At 55.3% G+C, this 20,009-nt stretch overlaps 1 protein-coding gene across 2 annotated transcripts; it reads right to left on the bottom strand.

Annotated features, from left to right (window-relative positions):
* Positions 1-205: 205 nt before the first annotated feature.
* On the bottom strand, positions 206-19,679 carry SLC43A3 (solute carrier family 43 member 3). 2 transcript variants are annotated; one of them, XM_070383319.1, is made up of 13 exons: positions 19,535-19,679; positions 17,996-18,375; positions 17,397-17,526; positions 14,882-14,928; positions 11,748-11,824; positions 11,434-11,526; positions 10,624-10,763; positions 9,065-9,162; positions 7,862-8,029; positions 7,522-7,641; positions 2,705-2,891; positions 1,659-1,782; positions 206-1,175 (listed from the first exon to the last, which is right to left on the bottom strand). In XM_070383319.1, exons 2-13 carry the CDS (start codon positions 18,177-18,179, stop codon positions 1,074-1,076), a joined length of 1,470 nt encoding a protein of 489 aa, XP_070239420.1. In that variant the 5' UTR covers positions 18,180-18,375; positions 19,535-19,679; the 3' UTR covers positions 206-1,073. The 2 variants fall into 2 exon arrangements, with proteins under 2 accessions (XP_070239420.1, XP_070239419.1); XM_070383318.1 differs by lacking the exon at positions 19,535-19,679 and adding an exon at positions 19,029-19,175.
* Positions 19,680-20,009: the final 330 nt, after the last annotated feature.

Raw genomic sequence — 20,009 nt, 5'->3', positions numbered from 1 at the left:
GGCCCCCCAGCCCAGGCCTTGGGACCAGGTGGCTGGACCCCAGTCTGAGGCTCCTGCCCCACCCTGGGTCCAGCTGCCATGCCTGGGGCTGCGGCCAGCCACCTCCACACCGCCCACGTCCACGCCCCCAGGCCAGGCCTGGGCTGGAACACACAGGCATGCACACACACCACCACTGCCCCAAAGCCTGGGAGCAGCAGTTGTCTTAGACAGAAAAGCTTTATTTCTTCTAATGAAATGATTTAGGACATAACTCAATGTTATAAAAACCAATCATCTCCCTTCTTGAAGAAAACCTCCCTGAAAGGCTTCATCAGAGACCTCTGGGTCCAGCAAGCCAGGTGGTTCTCACGGCTCTGAGGGTGGGCAGGCTGACACTGTTCTGAAAAACTTCTACTGGCCCAAAACTTTGTTCGGGTTATCTCTGCCCCCTCCTCCCGCCCCCCATAACATCTTACGAAAAACTCAAATGAACTTTTGGGCCAATCCAGTGGAACATGAATGCTGGAGGGAAGGCCGACTCCAAACCCCCTCTCCTTTCACAAATGGGAAACCGGCGCTCCGAGGGGAGAAGGGTCTGCTCAAGGCCACTCGGCATCAACAGCAGACCTGAGACCCCCACCCCAACCCACCTGCCTCTCTTTCCCCCCGGGCTCATCCTCTGGGCCGCTGGGGGCAAGCTGGGTGCCACTGCTGAACGCTGAGTAGCGGGACAGCCTCAGCCTTCACCGGGAAGTGTATACGGTGCACAGCGTCCAGGCGGGCTCAGGCTTCAGGGACAGAGACCCGGAGGAGCAGGAGACACAGTTCACCATCCCATCACCCGCCTCGGGCCAAGCATTCGCCAGGGCCAGCTGTTCCTGCCTCTGACACGGAAAGCCTTTCTGTGCCTTTGCTCCCATTTTGCGGATAAGCAGTCTTGGCAGGCAGGTGAAAACGGCTTTTTGTCTTACGGAAAGAAAAATGGTTACTTAATATAAGCAGCCTGGGTGGCCAAGTCTTCCTGGATGTGGGGTTCTCCGAGGGGGAGGAAGATGACACATCCTCGGGGCAGCAAAGAGGGGGCTTCTGATCTAGGCGACCTCACGGGGGCTTTCCTTCCGCTGGCACTCCCGGTTCACCAGGAAGGGGTGGATGAATGTCAGGAGAGTCAGTAGCACCAGCATTAAGTTCACCTGGAGGGTGAGGGGCAGTGAGGCCAAGTCCACCACCATGCAGGGACCAGAATCCCGCCTGCAGGGTGAGGGGGCAGTGAGGCCAAGTCCACCATCATGCAGGGACCAGAATCCCGCCGGGTTTCTCCTCTGCATCCCACTCAGACCTGACAGTGCCCTATGGGATGGATTCCGGGTGACTTTTCGTTCCACCCGCCTAAGGGCAGGGCAAGGAGGAAAGCTGTGCCCATTCCACAGGTGGAGAAACTGAGGTCTGCAGAGTCCCCGATGACCTGGGAGGCCATCCACGTTAACCCTTTGGCTTCGGGGATCCCCGGCACACGATAGGTTCTCCCACGGACTCCCGTTGGAAAAGCAAGACCCAGGACGTAGCCATGTGCAGAAACGTTGCCGCGAGAACCACACCCAGGCCACCCCGGCCAGGCTTGGAGACTGACAAAGTCGCCCCGATCTAAGGCCAGGGTCCCCGCCCCCAGTACTCACGTATAACGGGTCATTCTGGAGGGTGCCTTTGATGAGGGTGAAGAGGGGAAACTGCAGCAAAGACACGACGGCCGACAGGGCCATCACGAGTCCAAACAGCTTCCCGAAGTGCTCCGAGGGGAACCTGCACGGGGGCGGGCAAAGGAGGTTCCAGCGGCTCTGGGGACCCTCGCTCCATGGAAGGGCCTGGCTCTGGTGGGTCTTGGTCAGCCCCCTGCTCCCATTCCCCTAGTCTCAGCCAGCCAGCACTTACTCACACCCACAGGGCCCCCCCTTCACCTCTGCTGGGGCACAGAGATGGCCCCGCGCTCGACCCGGGGAAAACAGCAGGGCCCCAGACGCAGGCTGGGCCCCAGGAGGTCTCAGGAAAAAGACACAGATACATCCACCATATACCAAATGATGCATGCCCCAGCAGAAGCAGCGAGAATAATGACTTCCCTGCTGGTCTACTGGGTTAAGACGCTGCACTTCCCAGGGAAGGGGTGTGGGTTCGATCCCTGGTCAGGGAACTAAGATCTCACAAGCAGTGCGGCAGGGCCAAGAAAATATCCCCCTCACCCAAAAAAAAGAAGAAAGAAGCAGAGTGCCACAAGGAAGGAAAAGGCTTTCTTTCTGCTCTTCCTTGGGAGGGCTACAGCAGAAGTGGGCGTGGGAGGGCGAACAGGAGCTCGCCAGGCAGATCACAGAGGCAGCGGGGAGCAGACATGGAGGGCGTTCGTGGGTGTGAAGGCTCTGCCCCTCCCACAGCCTCCAGGGCGCCTCCCCCGGCATCTGGGTCTCCTCCCCGGACTTCTCCGCTCCCAGCACATGGATGTGAAGGCCCTGCCCCTCCCACAGCCTCCAGGGCGCCTCCCCCGGCACCTGGGTCTCCTCCCCGGACTTCTCCGCTCCCAGCACACGGATGTGAAGGCCCTGCCCCTCCCACAGCCTCCAGGGCGCCTCCCCCGGCACCTGGGTCTCCTCCCCGGACTTCTCCGCCCCCAGCACACCCCACTCAGTCCCGGGGAATCCCCCATCAGGGAGCGCACATCAAGCCCACGTACGCGAGCGTGAGGAAGGCCGCGTTGCACCCGTACAGGAAGGAGCGGCTGACCACTTGCAGGATGAAGGTGGCGTATTGCAGGGGCAGCACCGGTATGGAGGCGCAGACGGCAAAGCCCAGGCTCAGCAGGGACGTCAGGGTCAGCGAAGGCACCACCGAGCGCAGGGCAGCGGCCTTGGCCACGGCCCCTGTACCGAAAGGGAGACAGGAGGCTGACGGGACGCCCAGGGGGCGGGGGGCCACGCTGACCCCTTCTCTCCATACACCCCATCTCCAGTTCATCAGTACACGCGGATAACTCACTTCCTAAACATTTGGAGAAGACTCTTGAGAGTCCCTTAAACTGCAAAGAGATCCAACCAGTCCATCCTAAAGGAAATCAGTCCTGACTATTCATTGGAAGGACTGATGCTGAAGCTGGAACTCCAATACTTTGGCCACCTGATGAGAAGAACTGACTCACTGGAAAAGACCCTGATGCTGGGGAAGATTGAAGGCAGGAGAAGGGGACGACAGAGGATGAGATGGTTGGATGGCATCAGTGACTCAGTGGACATGAATTTGGGTAGACTCCGGGAGTTGGTGATGGACAGGGAGGCCTGGCGTGCTGCGATTCATGGGGTCACAAAGAGTTGGACACGACTGAGCGACTGAACTAAACTGAACCAAAACACCATTCAAACATGTACCCATGCCTCCATCTCCAGCGACTCATCTTAATCACAGGCCAGCGTCAGCCACTCATAGATGATCACAGCCTACAGCCAGATACTCCGGGGCAGGACCACGGGTTCCAGCAAAAGACCGGAGGTGTCCAAACCGGCAGCAGGAGGCGAGTGACTGTGGCAGACGGTAACAGAACGAGGCAGCAGACAAAGGCAGAGGGCTTCCTGGGGGCTCAGGGGGAAAGAAGCTGCCTGCCAACGCAAGAGACGCAGGTTCGATTCCTGGGTCGGGAAGATCCCCTGGAGAAGGAAATGGCAACACACTCTAGTGCTCTTGCCTGGGAAACCCCATGGACAGAGCCTGGCGGGCTGCAGTCCACGGGGTCACAAAGAACCGGACACGACTGAGCGACTAAACAACAACAGTCACGGAAGGATGGAGTCCTGCCGAGGGGCGGTCCCAGGACCGAGCCACACAAAGCAGGCTGCGGGCAGAAGCCTGCAGGCTGCCACCTTTTACCTAAGAAAGGGAAGCTGTTTATGCAAACGAGTCTGTCTTTAAGGGGGAAAAAAAAGCAATTACCAAACAAGGGCAGGAAGGGAGGCCAGGGGACCGAGGAGGAAACAAATGCGGTGGGCTGGTTCCTGTTTCCCAGTTGTGGCTTCGGAATAATGTCAACGTTTGATACAAAAATGTCCTTAAAAATTAAATCAGAGTAATAGGAAGAAAACAAGCAAGGCCATTCCCCCCCAAAAAGAAAAAAAAAGAAATCCAACGAGATGAAACCAACGAATGCAACTTTTTGTATCCAGTTGCTGACTCTTAAAATACCATAATTTTGACGGACAGATCCTAGGGGACGTACCTTCAGAATGAGAATGAGGGAAAGGAAGGCGCACCAACAGTCGGCACCGGCACTGTTATCAGTAACAGTACTGACCTTGCTAAACCAGCAGTCATGCGTAAAATATATTTTTAAAAAACTATGTATAGAATATATATATGTGTGTGTGTATATACAGTACACAGTATGTATATTTAGTATAATGTATAGTATTTTAGGAACCATGATTTTCAGAAGAAAAGAGACACAAATGCAAAAATCAAGTAAAATTTGAACTAAAACATCAGTATTAGATATTCATGATTTATTTTCTTTTCATCCAAAAAATTATCTATATTTTACCTCTGAGGACTAAAAGCCATGAGAGCCCAGGAGAATTAGAAACCCCAGCATCCAGACTGCCATCGTTAAACACCACTTCTCATTCAAAGGGACCCAGGACTATTTGAAGGCATGGGTGGTTTCGGGTCTGGGCCAGGAAACATACCCAGTGAAAGGGACCCGAGCACTCTCCAAAAGTAACTTTCTGTAAAGGACACAGATGCTTGACTGGTCACGCTCCCAGGGGTCAAGGGTGAGGGAGTCTGAACCTCAAGAAGGATCGTCACAGAGACGGACTGAAACACGTCAGATATACTGAAAATAAGATTTCAAAAGAGAAACTGTGAGTGGTTACCCCTGGAAGTTGCTTGGATACCAACTCACTTTTCTGAAACTAGTAAAGAGGAGGAAAAAGTGTCCACTGCACATTCATGTCTGACTCTTTTGCGACCCGGTGGACTAGCCCGCCAGGCTCCTCCGTCCATGAGACTCTCCAGGCAAGACTGCTGGAGTGGGCTGCCATGCCCTTTCTCCAGGGGATCTTCCCAACCCAGGGATCGAATCTGGGTCTCCAACACCGCAGGCAGATTCTTCACCATGTGAGCCACCAGACAGGCTCAAACAGAGGAAAAAATACGCATTTATTTCCGGGTAAACAAAACAGTTAATAAAGTTTGTCGTTCTAGGGAAAGTTTTAGCTATGAAAAGCAGAAGGAAAAGATAGTCATAGAAATTCTCTGTTTTGCAACCCTAATAAAATAACGGGTCTAGGCATCAAGCATCAGTAGCGGCAAGGCCTGCAGCTGATGAGAACCTTTCACAACGGGTGGATCAGACTGACAATGTCTGAGTGCACGGATCAATCCTAACATCATAAGAACAAGGCAACGGGTACCCAGGGTCTGCAGATGAGACCTCGGAGGAAGCCCACGGCTACACCTCTCAAGTTATTCTTGCCAAAAGATACTAAACTGAGTCTCCGATCTGCCTGTTTACAGACAGAGCCCAGTCAAAAGAACGTTTAAAAATGACACGAAAAGGATGCCAAATGCAAAATGTGGGAAACCTGACCGGACAAGTAACCCAGTCCCGTCAGTAAGTGAACGAAGCGGAAAAAGGGGGCGGGGGATAGAGACTTACTACACTGTGGCCCTGTATGGATCCGAATGTGAACAAACAAACCGCTGACAGAAAGACTCAGATGACACCGTTCGCGAAATCCGAACTGGACCACATGAATGAACAGATGACACTGAGAAATCATCGGAGGCTGTCTCAGGCGTCATAACGATATTCCTCCCGGTGATGCTTCACTTAAACAGAAGAGGCCTTACTTGTTGGCACTACATACTGAAGTGTTTACAAATAAAATGATCTGACGTCTGAGGTTTGCTTTAGAAGTGGCTCAGAGAAGCGGGGCGGGGGAGATGAAACTCCAGGGGTACCGGCAGTCCCTGGGGTCCAGCGGTTAGGACTCAGTGCGCTCACTGCCGTGGCCAGGGTCCAACCCCCTGGTTGGGGAACCTAGATCCCACAGGCCGTGCGGCTTGAGGCTGAAACAACAAAACGAGCAGGCTGCCCTGTCCATCTGTTCTCGTCCCAGGATCAGGCCCCAGCTCCCTGGCGGGACGCCGCCTGCCCTTTCTCTCCTCTCCCCAGCCCCCGCCCCAACACGCCCTGTGCCTGAACCACCTGCTGGGGCTCCTCAGCTTCCTCAAGGTTTCATTCTTTCACCACCATGAACAATGACCCCGCTGCACCCCTGGGCCACATCCCAGGCCCTCGCCTTCATCTTGCCACTTCTTACTCTCCCTTTAGGAGCTCAGAGGCCGCTTCCTCCAGGAAGACACAGCGTAGGTGCCCTGCTTTGTGTGGCCACAGCTCCCTGCAGGTTTATTTCAGGGGCCACAAAGCTTGACTACTTGCATTTCTCTACTCTCTAGACTAGAACAGCGTGAGAACAAGGACGTAACTGTCAGGTCTGTTATCGAAATCTGGAACTATGGTTGGCACGTAACTGGCACTCAGTGACTAGTGGGTGTATGGAGAGACGGATGATGGATGGATGGTGGATGGATGGATGGATGCATGATGAATGGACAAAAGGACAGATGATGCATGGAAGGATGGATGATGGAAGGATGAATGAGTGAAGGATGGATGAATGATGGGTGAATGAGTGATGAGTGGATAAAAGGACAGATGATGTATGGATGTATGGATGAGTGATGGATGGATGGGTGATGGATGGATAAAAGGACAGATGATGGATGATGGGTGAATGATGGAAGGATGGATGGGTGATGGATGGATGAGTAAAAGATGCATGAGTGATGGACTAATGAGTGATAAGTGGATAAAAGGAGAGATGATGGATGATGGGAGAATGATGGATGGATGAATGAGTGATGGATGAATGGGTGATGGATGGATAAAAGGACAGATGATGGATGATGGGTGAATGATGGAAGGATGGATGAGTGATGCATGGATGAGTGATGGATGGATGGGTGATGGATGGATGGGTGATAAGTGGATAAAAGGACAGATGATGTTTGGATGGATAGATGATGGAAGGATGGATGGGTGATGGATGGATGAGTAAAGGATGCATGAGTGATGGACTAATGAGTGATAAGTGGATAAAAGGAGAGATGATGGATGATGGGAGAATGATGGATGGATGAATGAGTGATGGATGAATGGGTGATGGATGGATAAAAGGACAGATGATGGATGATGTATAGATGAATGATGGATGGGTGAATGAGTGATGGATGGATGGGTGATGGATGGACGGGTGATGGGTGGATAAAAGGACAGATGATGGATGATGTATAGATGAATGATGGATGGGTGAATGAGTCATGGAAGGATGAGTGAACAGATGCAAGTAGAAAAGGATTTAAGAAAAAGACGATGGGCGTGGATGTAAACAAAAGCCTCCCGCACGCTGGCTCCCTGACCCTCTGGAGCGCAGGGCTCACCTGTCCTTTTCGCTTCCTCCTGGTACTTGTGTTTGAGCCGGTCCATGAGCAGGCCGTTCCAGGGCGCACACAGCACTCCGAAGAACTGAGTCACGGCAAAGGCGTTTGTGTAGGTGCTGACTGCAGAGGGCAGAGAGGGGTGGACGGCAAGAGCTCTTTAGGACTGCCTTCCAGAGGAGGCCACCCACCCGCCCCTGCCCGGCCTGACCCTCCAGCCCACACCCTGGGCTCAGACCTCCCTCGGAGCACAGAGCCCTGCTGAGCTCAGCGCCCCACCACGTGAGGTGCCAAGTCCCCAGAGGCGATGCACAGAGGGGCTGCCTCCCAGCCCCCCACCTACCTAGTGCACTGTCCCTGCTGGCCAAGTTGTTGAGCAGGGAGTTGAGGGTGCCGATGAAGAGGTAGTGCCACAGCTGTATCACGGACAGCCACACCACGTGCCAGGCAAAGCGCCGGGAGAAGGTGTGGCTCCAGAAGGAGCCGGGTGCCTGCTGCTGTCCCGGGGTCTCTGATGAGGGGGAAGAAAATTCGGGTAAGAGCTACTATTGAATTGGGCGGGGGGAATGGGTGCACAGGTCTTACCGGGAGAGCCCGAGCTCTGAGCTCACCCGTTCTTCCCCCCTGGACTCTCCGAGGGCAACACCCCCGCCTCCACGCAACATCCCAGCCCCACCACCGCGGGGGCACAGCTCTCCCATGCTCTGCTGTCCACTATCTGACCCTTCACACTGGGATGCTTCTCGCACTACCAACCTTCCCGATCGTTCTCAGGCAGGATGAGGAAAAGACAGGCAAGGAGAGGAGCAAGTCAGAGGCAATGTGCGGGATGGCGGGGACAGCGAGGATTTCAGCGGCTCCGCACCCCCCACTCCTCTTTCAGCACCAGCCTCCAAGTCTCCCACGGAAACCTTCCCCGCCCTGATCTTCACGGTCCGGGTGAGCCCGTGGACTGAGTGCTCTGCGCCTCACCCCAGGCTGCCCAATGGGACCGTTCTTCTCGAGGGGCAGAGTGGTGAGGATTTGACCCTGGGGTCCCCAGGGGTATCCTGCTTCGGCTCCTCCTGGATGCGGCCTGGCAAGCGCACTCCTCCCTTCATTCGGTGAACTTCCCAGGGTCTTATTCTTGTTTCTACCTCAGCCGACAGAGCTCTGGGACATTTGTAACCCAGGACCCAAAACAGACAGAAAGGCGAGGCAAGATGGAGACGGAGCAGTGAGAGAGGGCTGACCCACGGGACCTGCAGATACTGGACAGATAAGGCACGCTTAGGAGCGGGCGGGCAAGGGAAGGCGAAGGGTGGAGACTGAGCTCTGGGGAGCAGGGCTACGGCGTGCTGGGGACGGAAAGGAGAGATCAAAGGAAACCGGTTGCCCTCTTGGACCCTCGGTAGGCTGAGGGAGTCGGAAAGATCCTACAGGTCTCTTCGCCACCTGACCTTCTCTGGCCCTGAGTCCCTGGCAAAGCTCTGGAGGTGACGAACCACGCTGGCCGCAGGGGAAGGCCAGGTTCTTGGGGGAAAATGGGTTAACCAGCAGGCTTCACCTTTCTTCAGGGAAAGGAACTCCTTTGACTGCAGCTCCAGCTTTTCGGACTCAGCTACCTTCTTGTCTTCCTCTGGGGGGCTGTCCCTGGAGCAGAGACTGTAGAAACAGAAGCTCTATCAGCCCAAGCCAAGGACTGGGAGCTGAGCCTGACACGCCTGCGGGATGCAGGGAAAGGAAATGGCCCCTGGCACTGCACACTGGGATCACCTTTTCACAGCCCCAGCACTGGCGTCCAGGCCCAGACCAGCGGAGCCAGAAGGTCTGGGCGTGGAAGGCAGGCTCCCGTTATCTTTTTTAGAAACATCTCCAGTTAATCCCAGCAATTCTAATCTGCAGCCACATACGGGAGCAACCGAAGGATGGGAAGCGTAGAACAGACGTGGGTTCCAATCCCAGTCCTGCCTCTTCCTGGCTGTGGCAACGTGGCTCAGACCTAACTCTTCCGAGCCTCACTGTTCTGATCTGGAAGATGGAGATACAGATACGCAGCCGAGTACTACCATGAAATGAAACCAGAGCACATGCCAGGCTGCCAGAGAGTAATCGACCCGCCAGGAAATGTCCCTGGCGCCACTGCTCGTACTGAGCAGATGCAGAGATGGTCCCGTTTCTTCATCTGCTTTCTTCTCTATGCTTTGCAAAGGAATTTGGCAGCTCTGTTTCCCCAAACCCTAAATCTGGGCTGGCCTCGTGAGCGGCTTCAACCAGGACGACCCATCAAAAGTGACGCACCGGGCCTCCCTGGGGGCTCAGCGGTGGAGAATCCGCCTGACGATGCAGGAGCCACGGGTTCAACCCCTGATCCGGGAGGATCCATGTGCCGTGGAGCAACTAAGCCCGTGTGCCACGACTATGGAGCCCGGGAGCCACAGCTCTGAGCCCTCGGGTGGCAGTTTCTGAAGCCTGTGTGCCCGAGACTTTGTGCCCCGCAACGACAGAAGCCACAGCAGTGAGAAGCCCGCTCTCCACGACCAGAGAAGAGCCCATGCAGCAACAAAGACCCAGCACGGCCAAAAACAAACAATAATACATAAATTTATTAAAAATAAATAAGTGGTGTGCCAATCCAGCCTTAAACCTGAAGAAAACTTGCGTGTTGCTGCATGCTCTTGGAACCCTGAAACCAAGAAGTGAAGAAGCACCAGCCAGCCTGCTGGAGAATGCAAGCCACGTGACCCAGATATCCTCGCCACCCCAGACAAGCAGACAAATCCCCTGTGAGTAAGGCCATTAGGCCAGCCGGCCCCCGGCTAGCCCTCCAGACGATCGCAGGCATGAGAAGTCTGTCAAGAGCATCTAAGTAGCACCCCCTGATCAGTAGAACTAGCCAGCTACCACTAGACTTAGGAAGATAATAAATGCCTAAGGTTTTAAGCCCTTAAGTTTTGGGATCGTTCATTATGCAGCAGTAGCTAACTGATACATCCTTGGTCGAGTCCTCCTCTCCAGAGACAGGTTTCCTCTGCCCTACTGTAACCACATCCGTCCCAAACCCTCTTCCCACTCCAGGTCAGAGGAGGGACTCTGGCCACACCGTCCCCAGCTCACAGTCCTTACCCGTAGCGGTAGTTGGCGGGCAGCGGGTAGGGGATGTGCCCCCGGGGCATCAGGAGGAGAGTGCGCCCGACATGCCAGGCACTGCAGACAGAGATGAAGAGGAAGGAGGCCTTGATGGTGACGCCCTGTTCATAAAGGAGCTGCAGAAACAAGAGGGGAAAGGTCAGCGTAACAGTCACGTTCACACCAGCATTACTCACGACATCCGAAAGGTGGGCGCAAACAAACGTCCCTTCATGGATGAACATTTAACAACTGTGGCACGCGCGACGGAACAGGCGTCAATCTTAACAGGAAGGGAACTCTGACACCTGCTAAAACAAACTGTGAACTTTGAGGACATGATGCTACATGAAATAATACAGTCACAGAAAGAAAAAAAGTAGGATGTGATTCTACTTCAGAGGTACCTGCAATAGCCAAAATCACAGAAATAGAAATTATAACAGTGGTGGTCAGGGTCCAGCGGGAGGTGGATGGGGCGTGGGGAGTTATTGCTTGATGGACAGTTTGAGCTTCACAGGGTTGAGAAGCGTCCCAGAGATGGGTGCTGGTGGTGGTCGTACAACAGCATGAATGAACTCAATGCTACTGAACTCACACTTAAACACGGTGGAGGTGCCAAGGTTTATCTTGTCATAAACTGCATTGTACAAGAAGTCCAGGTAAGAATCCGGGGCGAAACTTACTTCTAAGAATACGTCTTGGTCCAGGCTCTTGCCTTCTACGCTAGAAGCTGATTATGGATGTCTGGGGCCCACCCCAAGGCCCAACCAGCGGCAGGGGACACAGGCAATTGCCACCCTCTACCTTGATGATGAGAAAGACTGCCGAGGAGGAGTCAAATGCTCCGTTGTACATGGTGATGATGGTCGAGCGGTGTTTGCCAAACAGGTTCCCGATCTGGAGAACACAGGACCAGCCCGAGTCACTCACTCGCCCATGAAACACTTCCCGTGCACCCAGCAAGCGTCAGGCCCTCATACACAGACCCCCCTCCACCCCAGGAGCTGCCACTCCGGCTGGGGCCCACGCCATCAGAGGCCACCAAAGCAGCAGGGCTTGCGCCTCCCCCGCCCACCCCAAGGTCCTGCCAGGTGCCCTCGGCCAGGGCGGGCTCACACCTGCAGGTTGGTGATCAGGAACTGGATGCCCCCCACGGCGAGCATGGGCATGGCCAGGAAGAGCAGCACAGCTGAGTCTGCAAGCATCCGAGACAGAGGCGGGGTGATGCCACCCAGCAACCCAAACACGGAGCCCCGCACTCTGGGGCTCCCCTCTGCTCCCCACAAGCCTGCGCTCAGGGCCCCGATTCTGGGCAGCCCTTCCAGCACCCTCCAAGTGTCTCAGGGGACTGTCAAGGCTCCCTCACATGCTCCTGCAAAGGGACCCTCCTCCCCGTCAAAGATGACCCTTGGTCGTCGGCAGGCTGAATGTCTACCGAGAGAGGCAGGACTCGACCCACTGCCCACTTCCTTCACTAAATCGCGCACAATCCTTTTCATCTTGACACTGCAGGGGAGAGGAGCCTGGACTGAGCCCACACACCCAGCCTCTAACTCAGTGCACTGAGCTGGACTCTGAAGTGCGACTCAGTCATCTCATCTGATAGATGGGAACAGTCCCTGCTCTTCTGCCTTCCTAGGGCGCTGTGGGATCTGAGAGAGAAAATGCCCGGAAACTGCATTTCCTCTGTTCATTAGACTTCGAGCACTTCTTCTGTGGTGGGTGTTTGCCTGGCGTTAGAAATGTAGGATGAATAAAAAGAATTTCTTGCCCTTGAGAAGACTGACATGCAAAAAAAAAAATCACTCCAGTGGCTCTGGCAGCTGTTGGGCAAGAAGAGCAGGGCTGAGGAAGAACAGCACCAGAGGCTGGGGCTGGTGCAGCCGCTCAGTCGCGTCCGACGCTGTGCAGCCCCACAGACTGCACCCCGCCAGGCTCCTCTGCCCACGGGCTTTCCCAGGCAAGCACCCTGCAGCGGGCTGCCCCTTCCTCCTCCAGGGCATCTTCCTGACTCAGGGATCGAACCCATGTCTCCTGCACTGCCAGTGCCGTTTCAGGTCACTGCCTTCTGTCCACCTTCATGATCTGGGCCATAGGCCGTGCCTCTCTTATTTGCTAAAAAAAAAAATTTTTTAATGTGACTCACTATCCAAAAGGAATCTATTATTTTTGAAGGAAACTTTATACGTGGAGTTGCCTGGTGGCCTTGTGGTTAGGATGCCAACTTTCATTGCCATGGCCAGGGTTCGATCCCTGGGTGGGGGACTGAGATCCCACAGTGAAATATCGAGGGGGCCAAAAAAAGGGAATCTTTACATTACGAGTGTCAATGAAAACTAACTGGCGTTGCTTGTTGTGAATGCGTGTGTGTTGGTCACTCAGTCGTGTCCAACTCTTTGCGACCCTATGGACTGTAGCCCGCCAGGCTCTTCTATCCATGGGATTCTCCAGGCTAGAGTACTGGAGTGGGTTGCCATTCCTTCTCCAGGGGATCTTCCCAACCCAGGGATCGAACCCAGGTCTCCTGCATTACTGGCATATGCTTTACAGTCTGAGCTACTAGGGAAGCCCTAACTATAAAAATAAGTACAATGAAAGCAGTGTTAATAAATTGTAACTGAATGCAGTTGCACTTAGAATGTTCAAGGCCTGATTTCTGCTCTTGCCAGTGTTAAAATTACCCCAGCCCTATGTGATTTCCTGAGTGAAATCAGAGGCCTGAATGAGAAATAAAAACAGCGTAACATTTCCACCAAGTGATTCAACCTTAACATAGCATACGTGTGCTTCCCAATAATATTCTCCAAAGTAACTATTATTCTAGTAACTACTGTTCCCTACCTGGAGACACACGGTGAACTTGCTCATTTTAGAGCATTCACACTCCTTACCATTCAATTTCTGTCTCTGGAAAAGGTGCCTCCCCAAACACCCTGAAGGTTGGCTGAGGTTCCTTTCAAAAACAGCATTACTGTGGTCTCAACACTTTTTCCAAAATCAAAAAGCCCCATTTTCTGGGGGAAGGGCAAATTGTGGCTCCAGTGATTCACAGATGGGAGTCAAAACGTAGCCAGCCATTACCTCCACACTCAGCCACTTGAAAGTCACGTTCAGACTTTTAGGGACAAAGCCGTGCTGATGAGCAGAGTGGGTTTTAAATAACTGGCTGAGGTGCCAGGCTACCTCCTGAGGTCTGTTCAGACAGAAACCTCAGTTGGCCTGTGTTCACTGAACACCGATGCAGACCACCAGCGTCGGGCGGCCGCCACTCACAGCAGAGCAAGGTGCTCTTGCCTCCTAAGCCCCAAAACTGAGCCCCAAGACCTGACTCCGGGGAGAAGACCGAAAGGCATCTGCTGGCCTCTATAATGAGAAGCTGCTAGCAAAGAGCACAGCCAGGGTCCCAGCCCCACTCCCCACTAACTTGCTCTGGGGCCTTTTCTAAGTCTTTGCAAGGGGCTTTCTGACCTCAGTTTTCTCCTCTACACATTCCCCACTTTATTCCCCATGAAGAAAGCTGGGAATAAACCAGATTGGGCATTGAATGGTGGCTCAGATGGGAAAGAATCTGCCTGCAATGCGAAAGACCTGGCTTCAATCCCTGTGTTGGGGAGATCCCCTGGAGGAAGGGAAAGGCTACCCACTCCAGTGTTCTTGCCTGAGAATCCCACGGAGAGAGGAGCCTGGTGGGTTACAGTCCATGGGGTCACAGAGATTCGGACACAACTGAGCGACTAAGCACATCACAGCACGCAGACCAGTAAAATTTGAAGAGGAAAATTTTTTGACTACCATAGAGTTGTCGGTTTGCACCCTGCTAAGTCAGGATATTTTCAACAACTACCATTTATATTATCGTTTCTTTTCTTTCCTCTTTCTTTGGCCGTGCTGCACAGCTTGTGAAATCTTAGTCCTCTAACCGAGGATCACGAATACAAGCAGAAGTGCACACCGGACTGCCAGGGAATTCCCTATTATTTCATTTTTTAAAAAGAGAGGACATTTTAAGACATAACAAAAGGATGCAATCTTTTGAATCAGTTCTTCCTCTCTGAAGCAATTTCTCCCCTGTCCTTATTATTCACACTTCTCACTAAGCTGTTTTTAAAGACCAGCAATAGAGCCCTCAAGGGCCCTTTCCAGCTCGGAGTCTGTGGATCTGAGTAGCTGTGGGGCCGGTGTCTCCATGACCCTTCTGCCCCTGCCCCATGCACCAGGTGCCCGAGGTCACGTCCCTCCTGACAGCACTCACCTGCAGAGGTGAAGGCTATGGTGAGCGTGGCGCTGGTGTAGAGAAATCTGGAACACAGAAGGGGAGACGGAGAACATCGTCACGAAGAGAGAAACCCGGGACTCCCCTTGCGACCTGGTGACCAGGACACGGAGCTCCCAATGCAGGGGCCCAGGTTCAACTCCTGGTCAGGGAACGAGACCCCACGCACCGCAACTCAGGCCCAAGGCATCCAAACAAACGTTTCTTTAAAAAGAGAGAAGCGTGGCGGGGCAAGGGTGTGTGGAGCCAGGTCCTCCAACCCAGAAGTCCCAAGAGGCCAAGCCCTTAAAGAAAGACATCTGGGCCTGGTCTACAAAACCTTGAGTTCAAACGGCTCTTGCTGTGTGACCTTGGGCAAGGTACTACTCTCTCTTAGAAGCTTGTTTCTGTAAAGGAAATGACTGGACTGATCCAGACCCCAGGCTTAAAGTTCTAGGATGCTATGATTTCACGACCAAGATCCCAAGGTTACTGAGATCTCTTAGAAGTCTGGGCATCTTGTAAGGCAGGGGGTAATAAAAACAGGGCTTAAGTGTGATATTCTGACTTATGACAAGAACTACATATTTGGTCCTTGTCCCCAGGCCTTGACACAGGGGTTCTAATAATTGTATAAGTTCCTGCAGAGAAGACACTACGAGCGTCTTTTGTTCTACTGTTCTGATGAAATAACTGTGGAGGGGTGGAAAAGCCACAATGAGACGCCTGGAATTTCCACCCCTGTGTCCACTTCTCTACAGAGAGGGGAGACGGCTGGAAGTGGACTCAATAATGGGTTGTGCCTATGTGAGGAAGCCTCCATAAAATCCCCTAAGTGTGGAGTTTGGAGAGCTCCCAGGTTGGCAAACACCTCCACGGACCAGGAGGCTGCTGCACCACAAGCCCACAGGGACGCAAAAGTTCTTGGGCTCGGAACCACCACCCACCTGGCCTTGTGTCTCTTCAAGTGCTGTTTATCTGTATCCTTTATCATGCCGTTTCAGAAACTGGTCAATGCATCTCCCTGCGTTCAGCGAGCCCTTTCGCAAAGAACTGAATCCAAGGAGGAGGTCAGGGGCATCTCAAGAGTTGTAGCTGACTGAGACAGACGTGGGGAACCTGGGGACCTACCATTGCAATTGGCATCTTAGGGGGGCAGGCGCGGTCTGGTGGGACCGAGCCCTTAACCTGTGGGGTCTGCTGTAGGGCCTCCAGAGAGAGTGTCAGGATTGAATTAAATTATAAGACCCCCAAGGGCTTCCCAGATTGCTCAGCGGATAAAGAATCCATGTGCAATGCAGGAGACAGAAGAGACGTGGGTTCGATCCCTGGCTTGGGAAGATCCCCTGGAGGAAGGCATGGCAACCGCTCCAGTATCCTTGTCTGGGAAATCCCATGGACGGAGGAGCCTGGCGGGCTCCAGTCCACGGGGGTCGCAGAGAGTCGGACACAACTGAGCACTTGGCACACACCTAAGACACCCAGCTGGTGCCAGAGAATGGCTTGCCACTTCACTTCTGACACATCTGGTGACCAGAAGTATCTCAGAAGTGACATGTTCTGTGTAAAAGTGGAGGAGCAAACACAGGTGGGAAGACTGGGTTTTGCTTCACATACTCAAGGCCAGAGAAGAGGGAAAGGGCAAAGGCAGGACAGGAAAGAGGAGGAGACAGGAGACTGGAGCCCAAGAACGACAGTGACGGTCACCCAAGGGCTCAGAGAGCCAAGGACCTGCTGCACCGTCCCGCCATGGCCTGGCCCGGCCGCCCTCCAGTCCCTCGAACAGCTGAACGCCCCGGACCTCCAGGGAGACACCGCGCTGGGTCCTAATCATGCCCACCAGGCCGCCGCTTATCACAGAAGCTGGCCAGCTCAGCGGCACCCCTGTGAGCCAGCGTGGCCCTCCTTCTCCTCGACTACTTGGCCTGGGCACCCCCACGGGAGGGAACTTCAAGTCCCCACCACCAAAGACACCCCGGGGCACCATCCTGCCTAACTTCTGGGAAGTGACAGGGTTGGGGGGAGGCCAGGAGGAGGGTGGCGAGGAGCCACTTGGGTGTGATGAAGACACGGGGTCCCCTGCACCAAGGCAGAGACAGTTCAGTTTTTCTCTGTGGCCACGCCACTCGGGATCTCGGTTCCCCGCCAAGGGATCAAACCTGCGCCCCTGCAGTGGGAGCTCCAGTCTCATGGGTGTCAGTGGCAACTCTAGGCTTTGCTGATTTCACAAGCCCTGCCGCAGGCCAGCACCCCCTACAGGAAGCGGGCCTGGCCTTCTGCCCAGTTCAGCACGACCAACAGCCCAGTGTCACATGCAACAGAGAAGCGGGGGAAAAAAGGGAAGAAGGGGCTAAGGGAACAGGGAAAGCCGAGACAGGGTGTCAACACCCAGGTGTGTTCCTAGCAGCACTGCTGGAGCAAAGGTGCCCAACTGCCTGGCCTGCGGCTTCCTGCAAACAACGCCTCTGCCCAAAGTCCCCTTGCCCAGCCCTGGCCCGGTGCCCCTGGGACCTACATGGCGATGAGGCGGGCCACGGTGGTCTTGAAACGGTCGAAGATGTAGCCCGTGGGGAAGGTCATGAAGTTGATCGTGAAGGAGGCCAGGGTGAAGATGAGTGAGAACCGCTCGTCCCGGGCCCTGCACTCTGGAGGAGAGACGGGCCCGTCTCAGGAGTCCAGGCAGATGGGCCACCCCCCACCCGTCCCAGCCTTCCTGGCGGGCCCTGCACTCTGGAGGAGAGATGGGCCCGTCTCAGGAGTCCAGGCAGACGGGCCACCCCCCACCCGTCCCAGCCTTCCTGGCAGGCAGGCACCCAGCCTGTTCCCAGTCCAGGGCAGCCTCCTCCATCTGGGACAGTCTGCCGAGGGGAAAGTTACCCCTTTCACAGCTAAGCCGTGATGGCCGCTAATCAGCCCTTGGGAGCGGGCACCTCCCTCCCCAGGCACCTCTTAGGTCCAGGTTGAGGGTGGGGGAGGCTGATGCCCCCTTTTTCTCACCATAGAAAGCCTGGCTTTGGGCGGGGGGCTGGGGGAGGGGGGGCGGGCCCGGAGTCCTGTCTAGCCCTTCTTCCCACCACCTGGGAACCAGATTCAGAGACGGTCCTGCTCCCTTACCATCCAGCCCGGTGGCATTGCCCAGCGACCCAGCATCCAGTTCACACAGCTCCTCAAAGTAATGCTGCTTTTTGAAGACAAACACCAGAGACGTCCAGCCAAAGAGGACACCCGCAAAGCCGAGGCACTCTAGGAGCCCTGTCACCAGCGTGGCCACTCGGAAGGGCAGGCTGCGGCCCTGCATGACGCCAGGGGAGCCGATGCCGCGATCCCACTGCTGGCCTCCGGGCTACCCAGGCCTGGCGTCCGAGCCCTTGGAGATATTCCTAGGGTCTGGTTGGCTCTCTGGTTTCTGGCTGTTTCAGGCTTCCTCGACAGTAATCCACAGGGCTTCTCTGGATCCTGTGAAGTCAGGCGGAGGCTGCTCGGTCCACGGGGTGCTGTGGGCAAGATAGGGCAGACCAGGGGTTCTTTGTGGGACAGAGCCCAACTGCTAGACACAGTTACAAACCTTCATCCCACAGCTGGCAACAGCTGGGAAGCTGGAGCTGAGCCCCAGTTTCAGAGCCGCGGTCGCTAAGGAAGAAGCAGTTCTGGGCCAGGCACAGAGGCTGGGGGACCCCACAAGAGTCCTCCCTGAGCCTGCCAATAACTTGGTTAAGTGGGTCTTCCCAGTTCACTGACAGAAGCTCCGGGAATCTTGTCAGCTTCCCTAGGTCACGTGGGCTGATGAGTCACGCCGCCCGCAGGGCTAATGGAAAAAACATCCCCCCAAGCCCCCTACCCCGCTCAAGATCCCCCGCGATCCAAATCTGGGACCCCCAAAACCTCCACCCCACCCCCCTGCGCCCCTCTTCCCATCACCATCCGCCGGAAAAGCACCCGGGACCCGCTCCCCGCCCCCACCTCGCTGCCCGCGACCCGTGGCCCCCGGCCCCCGGCCCCCGGCACAGGGTCAGCCGCCCTCTGGACAGGGGTTCCCAGTGGTTTGCGCAGCCCCGGAGCGCGCCGCCCCACCGGCCCCGCGCCCCCGGCCCGGCCCCGCGCCCCCGGCTCCAGCCCTGCGCCCCCGGCCCCCGGCCCCGCGCCCTACCGGCCAGCTCGCCGAGGTCCCCAGGCGTGCCGCCGCGCGCCCTCCAGGTTTGCATTCGCGCCGCCCCTCCCCGCCCCTCTCCAGCCCTCCGCGCGCGCCCGGAAGCCCGGGGCGGGGAGGCGGGCGGAGATGCCGCGGGCCCCGCGCTTTCCATCAGTTCTTTCTGCCTGGGCTTTAGCAATCTCGCGGCCTCTTTGATCACGCCCGGGGGCCTTCGCTTCCCCGCCTCTTCTGACCCCGGCGGCGTCTGTTTTCCTTTCTGATCCTCTTTCTCCCTCCCAGCTGCCGTGACCGACATAGTTTTAATGCTGTTGCGCACACGGTCAGCACCCCCCCCCACCCCGCCCCACGGAAAAAGATCCCAAACTCACAGCACACAGAGGGCTTACCCGCAGACAGACAGACGGACACACACACACACACACACACACACACACAACCGCTTCCTTGGGCTCCATTTGGACCACGTTGGCGGGCACAGGTTACATTTCTTCCCATTTGCCCACCAGCTCGATCCTTTCTCCTGAGTTCATGCTCCTCGCACCGTCAGCAAATCCCAGCGGAGTCAGAGAACCGCAAACAAGAACTAGAAAGTGCAGATCAGATCAGATCAGATCAGTCGCTCAGTCGTGTCCGACTCAATACAACCGCATGAATCGCAGCACGCCAGGCCTCCCTGTCCATCACCATCTCCCAGAGTTCACTCAGACTCATGTCCATCGAGTCAGTGATGCCATCCAGCCATCTCATCCTCTGTCATCCCCTTCTCCTCTTGCCCCCAATCCCTCCCAGCATCAGAGTCTTTTCCAATGAGTCAACTCTTCGCATGAGGTGGCCAAAGTACTGGAGTTTCAGCTTTAGCATCATTCCTTCCAAAGAAATCCCAGGGCTGATCTCCTTTAGAATGGACTGGTTGGATCTCCTTGCAGTCCAAGGGACTCTCAAGAGTCTTCTCCAACACCACAGTTCAAAAGCATCAAT

The sequence above is a fragment of the Bos mutus genome, chromosome 15 (assembly GCF_027580195.1).
Source record: "Bos mutus isolate GX-2022 chromosome 15, NWIPB_WYAK_1.1, whole genome shotgun sequence".
Lineage (NCBI taxonomy): Eukaryota > Metazoa > Chordata > Mammalia > Artiodactyla > Bovidae > Bos > Bos mutus.
This window is presented reverse-complemented; position numbering and strand designations above follow the sequence as displayed.

Coding starts and splice junctions, on each gene's coding strand:
- SLC43A3 (XM_070383319.1), bottom strand. CDS start 18,179: ATGCAGGGCCGCAGCCTGCCCTTCCGAGTGGCCACGCTGGTGACAGGG. Junction 14,929..17,396: donor GTGGCCCGCCTCATCGCCAT/GTAGGTCCCAGG, acceptor TCTGTGTTCCAG/ATTTCTCTACACCAGCGCCA. Junction 7,642..7,861: donor CAGCAGGGACAGTGCACTAG/GTAGGTGGGGGG, acceptor TGCCCTCTGCAG/TCAGCACCTACACAAACGCC.